At 39.7% G+C, this 13,861-nt stretch overlaps 1 protein-coding gene across 1 annotated transcript; it reads left to right on the forward strand.

The window, feature by feature from the left end:
- The first annotated feature begins 1,351 nt into the window (after positions 1-1,351).
- LOC150081569 (uncharacterized) lies at positions 1,352-10,215 on the forward strand. Its single transcript, XM_090379411.1, has 2 exons — positions 1,352-1,438; positions 8,850-10,215. Exons 1-2 carry the CDS (start codon positions 1,418-1,420, stop codon positions 10,026-10,028), a joined length of 1,200 nt encoding a protein of 399 aa, XP_090235537.1. The 5' UTR covers positions 1,352-1,417; the 3' UTR covers positions 10,029-10,215.
- Positions 10,216-13,861: the final 3,646 nt, after the last annotated feature.

A 13,861-nucleotide genomic window follows, 5' to 3' on the forward strand; every position in this document is an offset into this window, starting at 1 on the left:
TTTATGCAAGGGTTGATATTATTTCACGGCGACTTGAACTCACACAATGGCTTCACACTCGAAGGCTAGAAAATATCTGTAGCGGTTAAGTTTTTGTTGAAATTTCACTACGCTGACAAAAACGATAATTGTAACTTTTTACTCCCATTTACCACCTGACGATTCTTAAACTCCATGTCCTTTTGCTGCGGCGGATACAGGAAATTTAATGTCTATGTTTCCATGAAATTCTTAAGACTCTAAAGAGGTAAACAAAAAATAACAAATATCGGTGACAGGTGTACGAACACACAAACAGAAAACACAGCCACCCGCAGTGTATCCTGGGCAGGTTCCGTAGCTAAAAACTAGCCCAAGAACACAGAGAAAGGGAAGTTGACGCTTCAAACAAAGACCGGTAAAACAAAGTTTCCGTTCCGTCTTATTAGCGTGGTTAAACTGTGGTCACTAGGGTTAATACGAACTTCGTCACGCTCTCTGAAGCAGCCCTCTGTCAAGGAAGAATAATAGAGACAAGGCGACCAACCAGTGGGTCGTGATCTGGAACGGTAATCGTCAAAGAAACGATCTACCCTTGGAAATTACTTTCAAGAAACAGCAAACACGTGAATCTGAATCTTGACTCCCCCCAGAAATGAGGACACTGCGTACTACCAACTCCAAAATATTAAAAAAGAAACAAGCTTTGCATAATTTTAATATTGCCTTCTCCCGATCTCAAAAACAGTGCCAATTCCAAATACCAGGGTGCAGTTCATCACGTGTGTAAACTTTAAGTGGTTGTACTAATTCGTAAGATATTTCGGTTTCTTAAGTAAGATTTTAATCGAAGCTCATGAACTGTGGTTTCAAGGTTACTTTCTGTCCGCTCTCTTTTGCACCTTGCTCTTTGTTGTGTTCAACCAGCCAATCTTCTTCTTCTCCCCATATCAATATCGCAATTCACCCCTCCTTTCTACATCTGAAGAATTTTCTTATTTTGAATAATTAGTTTTTAAAAAAAAATTATCGCTGAGTTTCCAAATCGTGGTGTAATAAAGAGCAAGGAAAAAAAAGTAGCAATAAGTGATTCCAGGTGTTGCGCACCAATGAAAAATCTTGAATGCCCCCTTTTAATGCTGTTTCCGGCCAACGCCTAGCGTTGCGTTTCACTTGAAATATTCTATGCAGTTTTTTGGCGGCATAAAAGACCTTTGTCTGGCATAAAGATGGTCGACGAATAGAAGGAAATTTGATCGCAGAATCACCTGACGAGTGACGTCACATGACGTAGTTGGGGTAGCCCACGTCCTCTTGCGTCCACAGTATCCACTATTTAAACCACAAGTCAACAATGGATTTCCAGATCACGGACTTGTCAGAGATCGAGGAAGGGGTGATCAGTTAGTTGAATGTCCATCGATAACATCTAGGAAGAATGCAACCGAGTAGTTTTTGGGTAAGTGAATAGTATTATTAAATCCCTAAATGTTATTTACCAATTTATGCCATTATATTTCACTGTATAATGGTAGTGCCATTATATTTCACTGTATTTATCCTAAAAGTGAATAAGCACAAAGTTAAAAGCAAATGAAGTTGAAGAAACTTTTCCTGGTTAAATAGATGCTGCATCAAATATGGCCCTTTGGAAAACTGCGTATCGAAAGCATCAGATCAAATGCCATCATCTATGAAATGATTGTCATCATCATCGAGTGGAACAGCATATCATCATCGATGATATGATGTTCCACTCGATGATGATGACAATCATATCAATACAAATAGCACTGATGAACTGGATTGTTGGGATTCAATGAGGAAGTGTTATTTATCCCAAAGATTTCTAAGAAGGGCTTTTGTGCGAATTATTCCACCTTTTCGTGTCCCTGCAGATGCTTTCCAAAGATATTTACAAACAACAATAGTATACTGGCTGCATTCATCATTGGCTTCTACAGTTATTAAATGAATTCAGTAGCTAGATCTCTTCGGCTCTTTCCACTGGGTATTAATCTCACAGCTCCAACAATCGGGAAACCTGCAGGGTTTCCTGCAGGTTTCCCGATCTATATTATTTTGATTCGTGATAATTGCCTAGGTTATTCACAAGTCTGGTGTCAAGCTGGATTGTCTTTCCCAGAAACATGCTATTTAAACGACCTAGATTATCTAGTCCCTCTTGAAGAGGTAGCTGCAGGTCAGCCTGGTTGTGTCAAACTGTCCTACTGTCCTGGGTGTCGTGAAATGTGCGTGCCCTCTGATCGAGATCGAGTTGCTGAACGAAAAACCTGAGTTTCCTAGAGAAAAACCTGCCTAAGACGGACTACTCAACCACGTTATGAAAAAGGCCCATAGAAATTCCTCGCGTCATTGTCAGAATTCCTACTGTGGTTTTTTCTACCCAGTCTAGGGAGGCAGTAATTATACTAACTGTGCTACCGACGAGGGTCATATAATAGTATAGAATAAAGGCAGCGTTGCACATATTGGATAATGCTGTGTGTCCTGTATTCCTGCGAGCCCTTAGCGTACCAGCCACATTACTGCATAGGTCTTTGCTCTGGTAAAGTTGAGATGCTGATGAAATTTGAGTCCCTCATTCCAAGTCAGGCTTAAATCCTTAAGTGTGATGACTCTCCCTACAGGTTTGCGAGCGATACAGATTGTTCTTTGTTCTTTAAACCTTTGTTTGTAAAAGTCATTTGAGTTGATTTAGTATGATTAAGTTCTGAACTGTACTCTAGATATCCTTCCAGTTGTGTTTTCTAATTGCACATATTATGTACAGTTTTATACCGTCCGAATAAGATGGAAAGCCCTGTTATGTTCCAAGAAAGGGTTCAAGAGCTGCAACGAACAGTAAGAGAGAAAGGACGCCTCACTGCGGTATTCCTCTAGTGACCACTCATCTATACTGATAGTTTTGGTGAGTAACCAGAACTGGACGTCTATGTCTTAGAATTGCGTCCGACATCCGTAGTGCATTAACCGTAATGTTGAAATAATTCTCCAAGATGTATATCAATGCATCAATACTGAAGCAATATTCCGGTTGAATGGCCTTTTCAAAGAGTTTCAGGAACCAACAGCTGATGTCGATGGGCCTGAAATCTTTGGGTCCCTTCGGATCCTTACATTTTGGTATTGGAAGTACAAAATATTTGAAGATTTGATTAAAAATAACCCCGAGATAAAAAATTAAGCAGACCCAGTTGGATCGCCATTATTGAACCATTGAACATTATGGTAAATCCACAAGTATTATAATTCTGAAACGCAGTTGAATATCTTTATTCGATAGAAACTCTCTTAAGCACAGTAGTCAGGAGGAAATCAACAGGTGGATCAAGGTCGTTCACTATCTCCTCCGCGTCAAACTAATGCTATAACGCTACCCATTCTCAAAAACTGTTGGTCTTAGAATAATAATGCTTATTTTCAGCAGTCGATACCACGAATTATGTAGGTGAAAGGTATACGGGGTTGAGAGAGAAAAGAAGCAGCGAATGACAATCAATCGCCCGTTGTGTTCCTTCTGCCTTTAAATGCTAAACATGTAATCGTCCTGATATCTATTATGGAGTCACGCTGGGAATTACAAAGTGTGCAGGTTTGGGACTTGCACACTTGTAAATCCCAGAATTTGGACCTAAAGACCAATTAAGTTTGTACTGAGTCGCATGACGCTCACTAGAAAGTGGGCAGAGATCGCGGGACACGTAGAAAGCGTGGTGTAACTCCTGCAGCTTGCGATGAACTGGGACAAAATTTGGTATGGTGGTGAACCATAGAATAACGATGAAATGAGGAGACAGCGAGAAACTTTCGACAGGTATAAAGGACATTTATAGGGGTTGTATAAGAATTACTGAAGGTCACGCTACAGAAGTCGATACAAGATGCTCGAAAATATGGTCACGTAACATCACGCGTACGGCGCATGATCCCGTTCAAAGGCTAAACAGGCCTGACAGCAGTTAACCATGTTCCATATAAGGGCTTATATAATATTTTGTGGCAACAAATCCCATTCTTCCACTAGGGCAGACCTTAGCTCACCAAGTGATAAATACCAGTCTATAAGAGAACGAAAAACCAATTCAAATAATTTTGAAGGGATTTGCGTTACCTTTTCAAAAGAGCACGTGAAAATACAGATATGCATCATATACCTCCCACCTGAGCACACAAAGGAGACAAGAAACGAACTCTATGCTTGGCTTGCTGCAAATCTAAAGCCATCAGTCGACACAGTAATAGCGGGAGATTTTAATTTGCCTCTTCCGAAACACAGGGAGGCCAAGAAAGAGCTGGATGCGACATTGGGTGCATTGCACTTAACGCAGCTTCCGACACCAGTGACAAGGGGAATGCAGCAACTTGACCTGTTGTACCATAGTTCCTTAGACATAAGGCTAACGCAAAACTGCATAAAATTTAAGTCGGACCACAATCCCATTGAAATAGAAGCAGCACTGAAGATACACAAATACATGCAGGGTAACCACACGAACTGGGAAAAGCAAAGGAAGTATCTTTTCTCCGTGAAGTATATTAATGCAGAGGTCATTCTCAGTCACCTGACTAGTTACAACTGGAATGACCTGCAAGAAAAGCCAGTAGATGAAGCTTTAGAAATGATCACTAAAAAGCTATACCAAACAGCATTGGAAGGAGCAGCAAAAGAAATCAAAATATCTGAGAGAACAAAAGAATGGTTTAACCCACAACTGAAAGCAAGTTTCCTCAGGAAGCAAAAACTGTATAGAAAATGGCAAAGAACGGGTCATCCTGCCGATCACATTCGTTATAAGAAAGAAAGAGCACATTTCATCAAAGCAAAACGACAGGCACACTGCAGTGTTATTCATAACAAACTAAAACGAGCAAAAAGAATTACTAGCAATAGAAATAACACAGAGAATATGACAGAATGCATTTTCAAGGAATGGGCTAATAACACTTTTAGTAACCTGCATGGACTGAATCAAATTGAGAACACTGATAATGGTAACAAAATTTTGGAATTCCTGAAAGATTTAAACAAGCGAAACTATTCGGCAAGAGAGGAACCAACAAGACCTCCATTGAGTGAAATACTAATCACCAAAGAGAGCGTAATGAAAGCAATCAACGATCTGCCCAATAAGGCCACTGTTGGACCAGACAAATTTCCAATGTTCATCCTTAAGATAAGTAGCCCATTTATAATAGATCTATTACTGCACATCTATCAGAAAATCATCAGGACAGGAGCTTTCCCGCAAGCTTGGAAAAATTACATTGTAACCCCAATACCAAAGATTAAACACCCAAAATTGGCTAAGGATTACAGACCAATTTCTGTTAGTTGCACCCTACAGAAGGTATTCGAAAAAGCGCTTCTTCCCACCATCAATCAACACTGCTTCAGCCATAGACCACCACATTTGCACTCAGTTATTTCGGGTAGATCAACAATAACAAACTTACTGGAAACCCTTTTTCGCGTGCAGAAAGCACTAAATGAGAAAAAGCAAATTGATATTATTTTTTTGGATATCTCCGCAGCCTACGACAACGTCTCAATTCCAGCGCTCATTGCGATTTTAAAGAATTATTTTAATGTAAGAGGAAATCTGTTAACTATAATAAGCAGCCTGCTAGAACATAGGAAACTTATTGTTAAGCACCAAAAGCTACAATCTTGCTTTACCATCTCGCAAGGAGTGCCTCAAGGGGGAGTTCTTTCGGCTACTCTCTTCGCGGCCGTCCTGGAGCCGTTTCTTGCACGGTACTACAATTTTATAACATATGCTGACGATGTAAAATTCTTCATCACTTCCAAAGGCCATGAATCAGCAGAAAGTATTTGCCAGATGGCAAATAGCACAATCCGAGAATTTGAGAGCTACCTGGATTGCATCGGGCTCCGTATTAATGCACAGAAGTCTGCCCAAATGACCATAAGTTACAAGCAGAATAAAAATGACATCTCAATCTCTGTGAACGGGTCTAGTGTGGAAAAAGTGCACTCTCACCTGGACCTGGGTCTTAAGTGGGATGACAGATTCACCTTTGCTCAACACTTCGCCCATATGAAGACAAAAATATTCGCCGCTTTATGGGCTACTAGGCAGGAACTGGTAGGAATTAGGGATCCTCAGCTAGCGACCAAGTACATTTTAATGTGTGTCCTGCCAATTGCAATGTATGCCTCGCAAATCTGGTCTTCAGCTCCAGATTCACATTATAAGTCCGTCCTTGGGATCGAGTACTGGTTCTTGCGATGGCTTAACAGAGTTGCTGGCCACCCTTTTACTATCTCAAGGGCCATTCTCTACTCAAACCTTAACATCACACCCTGGATGCAGCGGACAATTAACAGGAACATACACACTCTCGCACAAATGCTCACAGGCAGAGTGGATGCTCCAGTCCTGGATAATATTCTAGTTAAACCGCGTGCCACTGCTAGACGTTGCGGAGAACTAAATAATCCACTGCGTTCAGTCCTGAACAATCTTAGTAGCCTGCAAAGATTCTTCCCATCAAATGCAGCGAGAATATTTAACTCACTACAGATAGATGCCGAAAAACTGTGTGAGGATGCAACATACCGGAAAGAGATCTTCCAGGATTCGTACAGGCTTACTGAAATATGAATCGGCTGCAAAGTACTAAAGAATTGTGAATAAAAGTGAAGCTTTCTGCTTTAAGAACAATAATCTGTTGACTGTAAAAATATACCTTCTGTAACAGTTATGTTAATATGTAAGTTATATGTGCTGTATAATGTATGTACAGAATCATTAATGTGTAAATACTGTATATATTAAACATAAAATGTGTATATAATATTTCGGGACGAGACTACGTGTTCAGTATATGTAACCCACTGCACGTAGTATCTCGTACCCTGATATGTACTTAGCACCCTCCTGGCACTTTGCCGTCCCGGGGTGGTTTCCTTATGGAAATAAACAGATAATAATAATAATAATAAAAAGTGACCAAGGAGTTGGCTGTCGGTGTCGGTGAAACGTGTGAGACGCCCACAAGGGCGTCTCACACATGTTCAATCAGATTTAAGTGTGGTGATTGTGCTGGCCACGGCAGTCGTTGGATACCATCAATTTCAAGATATTCCTCCACCACTTGAGCTCTATATGCGGTGGCGTTGTCGTGCATGAAAAGAAAATCTGGCCCAACCGCACCCCTAAAAAGTCGCACATAGGGTTCGAGGATCTGTTCTTGGTACCTCTGCGCAGTAACGGTATCCCTATTTAAAATTAAACATGAAGGGGGTGCGGCTGTTGATGATTATTCCGCCTCTCATGAGAACACTGCCTCCACCGTAAGTCTCTTTCTCTGATGTTGGAGGGACTGTACCACATTCCTCGTTGTCTCAAGATGAAATAACTTCTACAAACTGTTTGTAATCTAAAATGGGACTCATCAAAGAACAGAACTGTACCGCGTTTGTCAGGGCTCCAAGTCACATGTCCGTGTCACCAGTTTCAACGAGCTCTGCGGTGATTTAAAGGAGCTCTTCGGGGTTAATGGGATAGAAACCACTGGTTCTTTGCATAGAGTCCACTTACATTAAGCCTTCTTAACACAGTCCAGTTGGAAATGCTTTCACTTGTGGCCGCAGCAACCTCAACAGACAGTTGATGGCAGGACATCGTAGGTTCTATCTTGCTGTTAGAGCCAGATAGCGGTCTGTTCTGGTTGAAATAGCCCTGCAGCGACCCTGGCCAGTTCTTCTAATAGTTCCTGTCTCTTGAAACTGCTTCGATAGATAGTGTCGAGACAACACTGTGTGACACATTAAGCCAAATGTGCTGCCACCTCTGCCTGATTCAAGTCGTCCAACGGCCCGCTATCTCAAAGAATCATCTAAACGACGATGACTTGCCATCCTGAGTACTAGAGATGTGGTTCTCCCATTGAGCAAGCCCCAAAACGGGAATGAAATGATCTGGTCGCAATTCGTATTTTTATACGCATGAATAATTTGCATAATGTGCGGCTCTGTAAGGTGGCAGATCGATTTCTATTCTATTCGATTTCTATATGCAATATCGGATACTCGATATTGCATATAAGGATGCCTATTATATCAAATATCCACTCTTCGGCGACACTGTTCAATAATATATTCATGAAAAGCATTTTGTCCTGTTAATTTGTTCGAGCAATGTAAAAAACAGCTCGTAATTTGATCACCAAGAAAGAGACCAAATGATTTATTCACACCAATAAAGAAATTCGCTTTTCGTTCGTTATAAAAAAGTATGTCCTTGAGATCGAAAAAATATCAGTGTTTGCGTCTCGTGGTCTTACTCTTCGTCATCAAGGTGAAAAGCTTGAATCTTTTTATCTTCATCTCCAGATTAAAAACAAAGTTAGTCAAGGTCGTTTTAAAAGTTTTCTAATGAAAAAGCACTTTAATTAAACTTAATTATAAGAATGTCGTAGAGTTATTGCAGCCCTTAGGCCACTAGGTCCTTAGATACCTATTACATAACACCCATCCGGGTCTATTATAATCAAAACAACGCTTTCAACGTAGCTTATAACAAAACGCAATGTATACCATTGCATACAGCAAATACCACCAAAGTTTACTTTTCTTTTTCTAAAATACCAGTAAGAAATAGGCAAACAAACAGATTGACATTCCTCTCTCAAAAATTTCGTGCAAATCATATTCGGTCCAAAATCAGTTCTCTTGGACCTTACCTTCTCTTTAATATTTCTTTAATATGAACTAAGATGAATAAATCTGTTCAGACTTTTATTCTCCTGAGTGAAACAAAAATGTTATATTCATATTTACAAGTTTTTCTGGTTAATTATTTTTATTGTTATCATTTCAGTGTTCTGTGAGCATATTAATTGGACTCTTCTGCGTATCGTCAGGCAAAAGACCCGTGGTAAAGATTGCAGAAGATCTAGTTGCTCAAGGTTCAGCTCCTCTGTTGTATGGAGGGCTCGGTTATGGCGGTGTGCAAGGACAAGGCGGACTAGGATCGTACGGAGGCTACGGTGGCCAGGGAGGTCTAGGGAATTATGGTGGATATGCTGGTTATGGTGGTTCCCAGGGTAACGTAGACTCGTTAGGCTACAAGGGCTATTCAGGTTATGGCGCTCAGGGAGGCCAAGGAGGATTGAAAAAGCTTGGGTATGATCAATCACATGGGGTTAATGATCAGCATGGAGGGCACAAAATTCTCTTTTCTGATCGCGGTTCCCACGGAGGAGGTAACAAGCATGGAGGCGAATTGTACGGTTCCAATCACGCAGGAGGGGGACACAACCAGTATGAATCCGTAGGAAGTCATTCTGATAAATACGGAAAGGATATACAAGGGGCCGAAGGAGGTGGAGGGTTCGAATCCGGAAATCAAGCTGAGGAAAAACACGGAGGTCACGGCGCATCCGGAAACAAGTTCGGAGGAGAACTATACAAAGATCGCGGCCATAAAAATAATGGATTCAAAAATGTTTATCACAAGGAAGAGTATGGGGATCAGAAGACTTACCACGATGACTTCAGAGATGGTGACTATAAAAAGAAATACAACGACCACAACGAGTTCTACGACAACAACGGTGGAAAATTCCTTAAAGGTCACGGAGGGAAGAACTACCATGGGGCAACCAATCACGGCGACGACTACCACAAATACGGTAAGCATCACCAACAGTCCGGCCATGGAGGAAACTATAATAAAGGTGGTCACCACAAGAATCTCGGAGGCGCATTCAAGGAAGGCGGTGGAGGCCATCAGAAAACTTTGTACGGAACAGGTCACCACGGCTACGGACACAACGGAGCCCACACAAATGGCTACGGTGGTAGCTATGGTGGGGGAGGACATCAAGGAGGCGGATATGGCGGCAAAGTTCTGCACCACATCGGACGTGGAGGAGGCTATGGGGGTCTGCATGGAAGTAAATACGGAGGCCATCTCGGGGGAGGTCAAGGTGGCTACCATAATTTGGGTGTGGTTGGCGGTCAAGGTTATGGCTTCCCTCTCGTTGGTCACTATTGATTCCATTAAGTGATCTTGTTTCAATCGCCTACAAGAGCAGAATATTTGCAATATGATCCAATAAGTCTGGACTTTCCGATGGAAATGCTTCTCAATGGTGATTTAACTTATACGCGCACATTTATATTAGTAAACGAAAGTTATGTTTATTGGTACCTTCTGTAACTCTCTCAAGATTATGCGTCATTTCACTACTGATGTCTTTCAATGCAGATATTACAAAGACATCAGGAAAAGTAATACTTTATTGTCGCTTCATTTAGAATCCCTTCTGTTTTGAAAATAATAAAGAATTATGACCTTAATAAAAGCTTTCTGAAATGTGTGTAGAATTTCGGAATTTTAACTAATTCCGAATTTCACTTTTGAGACTCCCCTGTGCCTTGCTCTTCCACTCCAGGTTCTTTGAAAAGCCATTATCCCTCTACTTAGTTAAACCTTCGCTATTTTCCACTGTAAACGTGCTCAGTCTCTCTGTTATGTGCTTGCACGTTTTTATATACCGCAAGCTATTAAAAACTTCTTCAAATAGTTTGCGTTCTGTACAGGATAAAAATATACACCAAATAAAAGTTTTGTCATATACGAGTGCTGTTCTTATTACGTTTTAAGATATCACGATGGTATGGACAACTATTCAAACACCGAGTCTAAAATATGTTGATAATACGTAAGGATTATCAACATACGTTAGGATTAATACGTAAGGCCCAGTTTTCCTCTCCAGTTTATGTTTAATTAAACACCACTGATCTCTGTTTATACTTATGGGCTTAACTTTAAAAAAATTCTGTGAAGATAAGGAATGCTTCATGAAGTGTGCAGTTCATATAGTAAAAAAGGTCGAGTATTGGAACTAAAATGTACAGTGTGCTGATCATACAGTTGAAAAGCACATTTAACTGCTCAGTCCTCCAACAAGGTAAAACTTTGTTGGAGTTACTTGAACGTTGTCGATGGACATTTGTATTATAAGATATCATCCATGTGGAAGTGTGCAGCAAATGGAGTCAAATATTACAAGGGGCACCTTGGTTTAAAAATCAATTGTGGGTGTACTCACCTCACACAAATGAAAAAATTAGACTCAAAAATCGGGGGCCTCAGCAAATGAGCATATGAACCACCGCTGTAGTATTCCACCGTGTGGTTCATGTGCTCACATATTGGTATTTTAAGAAACGTGTTCCTTGTAGATATTCCTCGAGATTGCAAATTTACCCTGGATGAAAAACATGAAAGCTATATACATATTTCCCCCTAGCGAATTAAGGAGAATTTTTCCCTAAATGTAAATTAAAAGTTTCCTTGTCTAATTTTAAGGAATTCTGGTTATCATTGTTTGCAACCTTCATAAGTTCATTAAGATTGAGTGCAGGTGCCTTTTCCATAACTAAATATTTGCAGAAATGCGTTTTCTCGTATTTTTCTTGATTTGAGAAGAGCAAAAGTCAAGCACCAAAATACATAAGACCTTTGCTTTTCAGATTTTCAATCAGCAGCAATTCTAGACAGAAGTAATGACTGAAGAATGCACAGTTTATTTACAATACGTGTGGGCAACAGAGACTCAGTTAATTTACACATTTATTTAAAGCAGTTTAACTGTGCATTTTAACTGGTCGTGTATAATCTATTTAATCTATAAAAGGGTCATTATTGTTGTGTATAGCATTTGCCTTCTCATCTCTTTACTTTTACATTTTATTTAGTTTTATTATTTAATAAGACCCATAAAAAGACCCATAAAAATTCCTCACGTCGTCGACTGGATCGGAATTAGGTCTTTTCCACCCGGTGTGGGGAGGAATGCGATCCTACCAACTGTGCTATCCACGAGGGCATTTATCTAAGTATTTATTAAGAAAGATACCTTATTTAATACCTACCAAAATAAATGGTCAGAACGTACTTAAACATTAGTCAACTCAATGTATATTTTTGCGTGTTCCAAGAAATTGTTATACGCAACTGCGAATTACGAACTCACTTAAAGGGTAAAGGTCGTCTACTTAGCAGCGAATTAATTACACTTATGAATACGCCCATGCAAGAAGGAAAACAATTGAAGGATAAATTAAGAGCTCCCTCCTATTTCCATAAAATGGCAGAACTTATTTGTTAGGGAGGTCTATTTTCCTGGTCAGTATCCGGAACGTTTCCTATTAGAAGAGCAACAAGCCATCACTAATTGAATGCCATTTCTAGAAAAACAAAAAAGTTTCTGTTTCCTTAATCTGCTTTTGCCAGCAATATCCCCTCCAACAATACGAATGGAATTGCCAGAATCCTCTCAATGTCTCAAGTTTATAGGGACTCGGTACTTGCTTTTGTACTAGGAAACAAGATAAAATAATCTCTTGTTAGGAACTCATATCATCGATAATCTCGTCAAAACATCCGAAACCTCTAATATTAAAACAGCAAACAAGTAACAACAACAAGAGGATACTTCCATAAGTAGTATTGCAAACTGTATACTTGAGATAACATTTTCCTCCTTCCTACTGTCATGAATTCTTCCTTTAATTTCTTCCCCATTTCGCTTCTTATAGATATGCAGTGTAAAGGCTTCCAGGAAAAGTCTTTCTCCTTTAAGGTAATTATCAAGGAATAGATTAAGTGAACTCCAGGAACTGTTTCAATTGATTGAGATGCCTTTGAAAAACAAAAAGTATCCCGATGACGCCATACTTTCCAAGACTTTGATTCTGCAGTTTTATTGATTTCCAAAAATCCCAGAAGATCACAACCCAACGGATGTCTTAAATTAAAATCCAGAAGTATTAGAACATCGACAACCAAATTGATGAAAGATAATCTGTCGAAACACTAACAATTCCACATAAATGCGTGATGAATATTTAGCTAAACATTCATCATACATATGATAAATATTTAACTAAAAGCCAATGGGTCAATGTATTTATTTTAAGGAAAGTTTGAGAATAAAGATTTCTTCAAATATACCTACACACGTTACAAAAGAACTTTTCTTATATTTTAAAGCTACAAATGCTTAAAAACTCTAATGGATACAAAGTGGATTTAATGATTAATTTACCTTCGGATTATCAACTTCAGTTATGGGCAACATGTTGCACATTTTGCCTGCAAATGAGTACTTGGTTCAGAGAAAGACGCCATGGATGTTCTCTTTCCCTTTGCAACTTTGTTTTCAAGTGAAACTGGATTTTCTGCAGTTCCTCTCACGAACAGCAATCGCTTCCTACTAAAAATTGAAAAGAAAAAAGTAGAGTTGCTATTTCGTCAGTGACATACTAATTTGAGAAACTTTATGCTATAAGGAAGACGAACAAATACACTTCATTTCTTCGCAATGAAAGTTAATCTAAAAAAAGGATTCGGATCTCTCGCACACTACTGGTTTCAGTCTAACCAGTCGTATGCAAAGTATGGGCAGCGATTTCTTGTAGGATACCACATCAGTCAGTTGTCCTTGCTTTCTCCTGTAATATGTGAGAATAAATTCTTGAACCGGGACCAGTTAAAGTGCAGATTTATGTGGAGGGCCTGGGGCCCTCCACCTAGAAAAAGCCAAGTAAAGTAATTAGCAATTGGTTTCTGTGACCATACAAGTAGAACAACATATCAGACTTCAATGGATATTATACAAAGCATATGTTAATTATATTTATTTAACTATAGGTGGGTATAAATTTAGCTGTTCACTGGTACAAAGGGACCGTTGGTCCGACACCCATCGCTCATCTTATCACTTCGATGTAAGAATGTACCCTACGTCTTTTTAATGTGCCACAAAACAAACAGAATAGAGAACTAATGGTGAGCATGCAAGCCATCAAAAGATT

The sequence above is a fragment of the Mastigoproctus giganteus genome, chromosome 8 (genome assembly GCF_048544385.1).
Source record: "Mastigoproctus giganteus isolate SK-2022 chromosome 8, ASM4854438v1, whole genome shotgun sequence".
In the NCBI taxonomy this organism is placed as follows: domain Eukaryota; kingdom Metazoa; phylum Arthropoda; class Arachnida; order Uropygi; family Thelyphonidae; genus Mastigoproctus; species Mastigoproctus giganteus.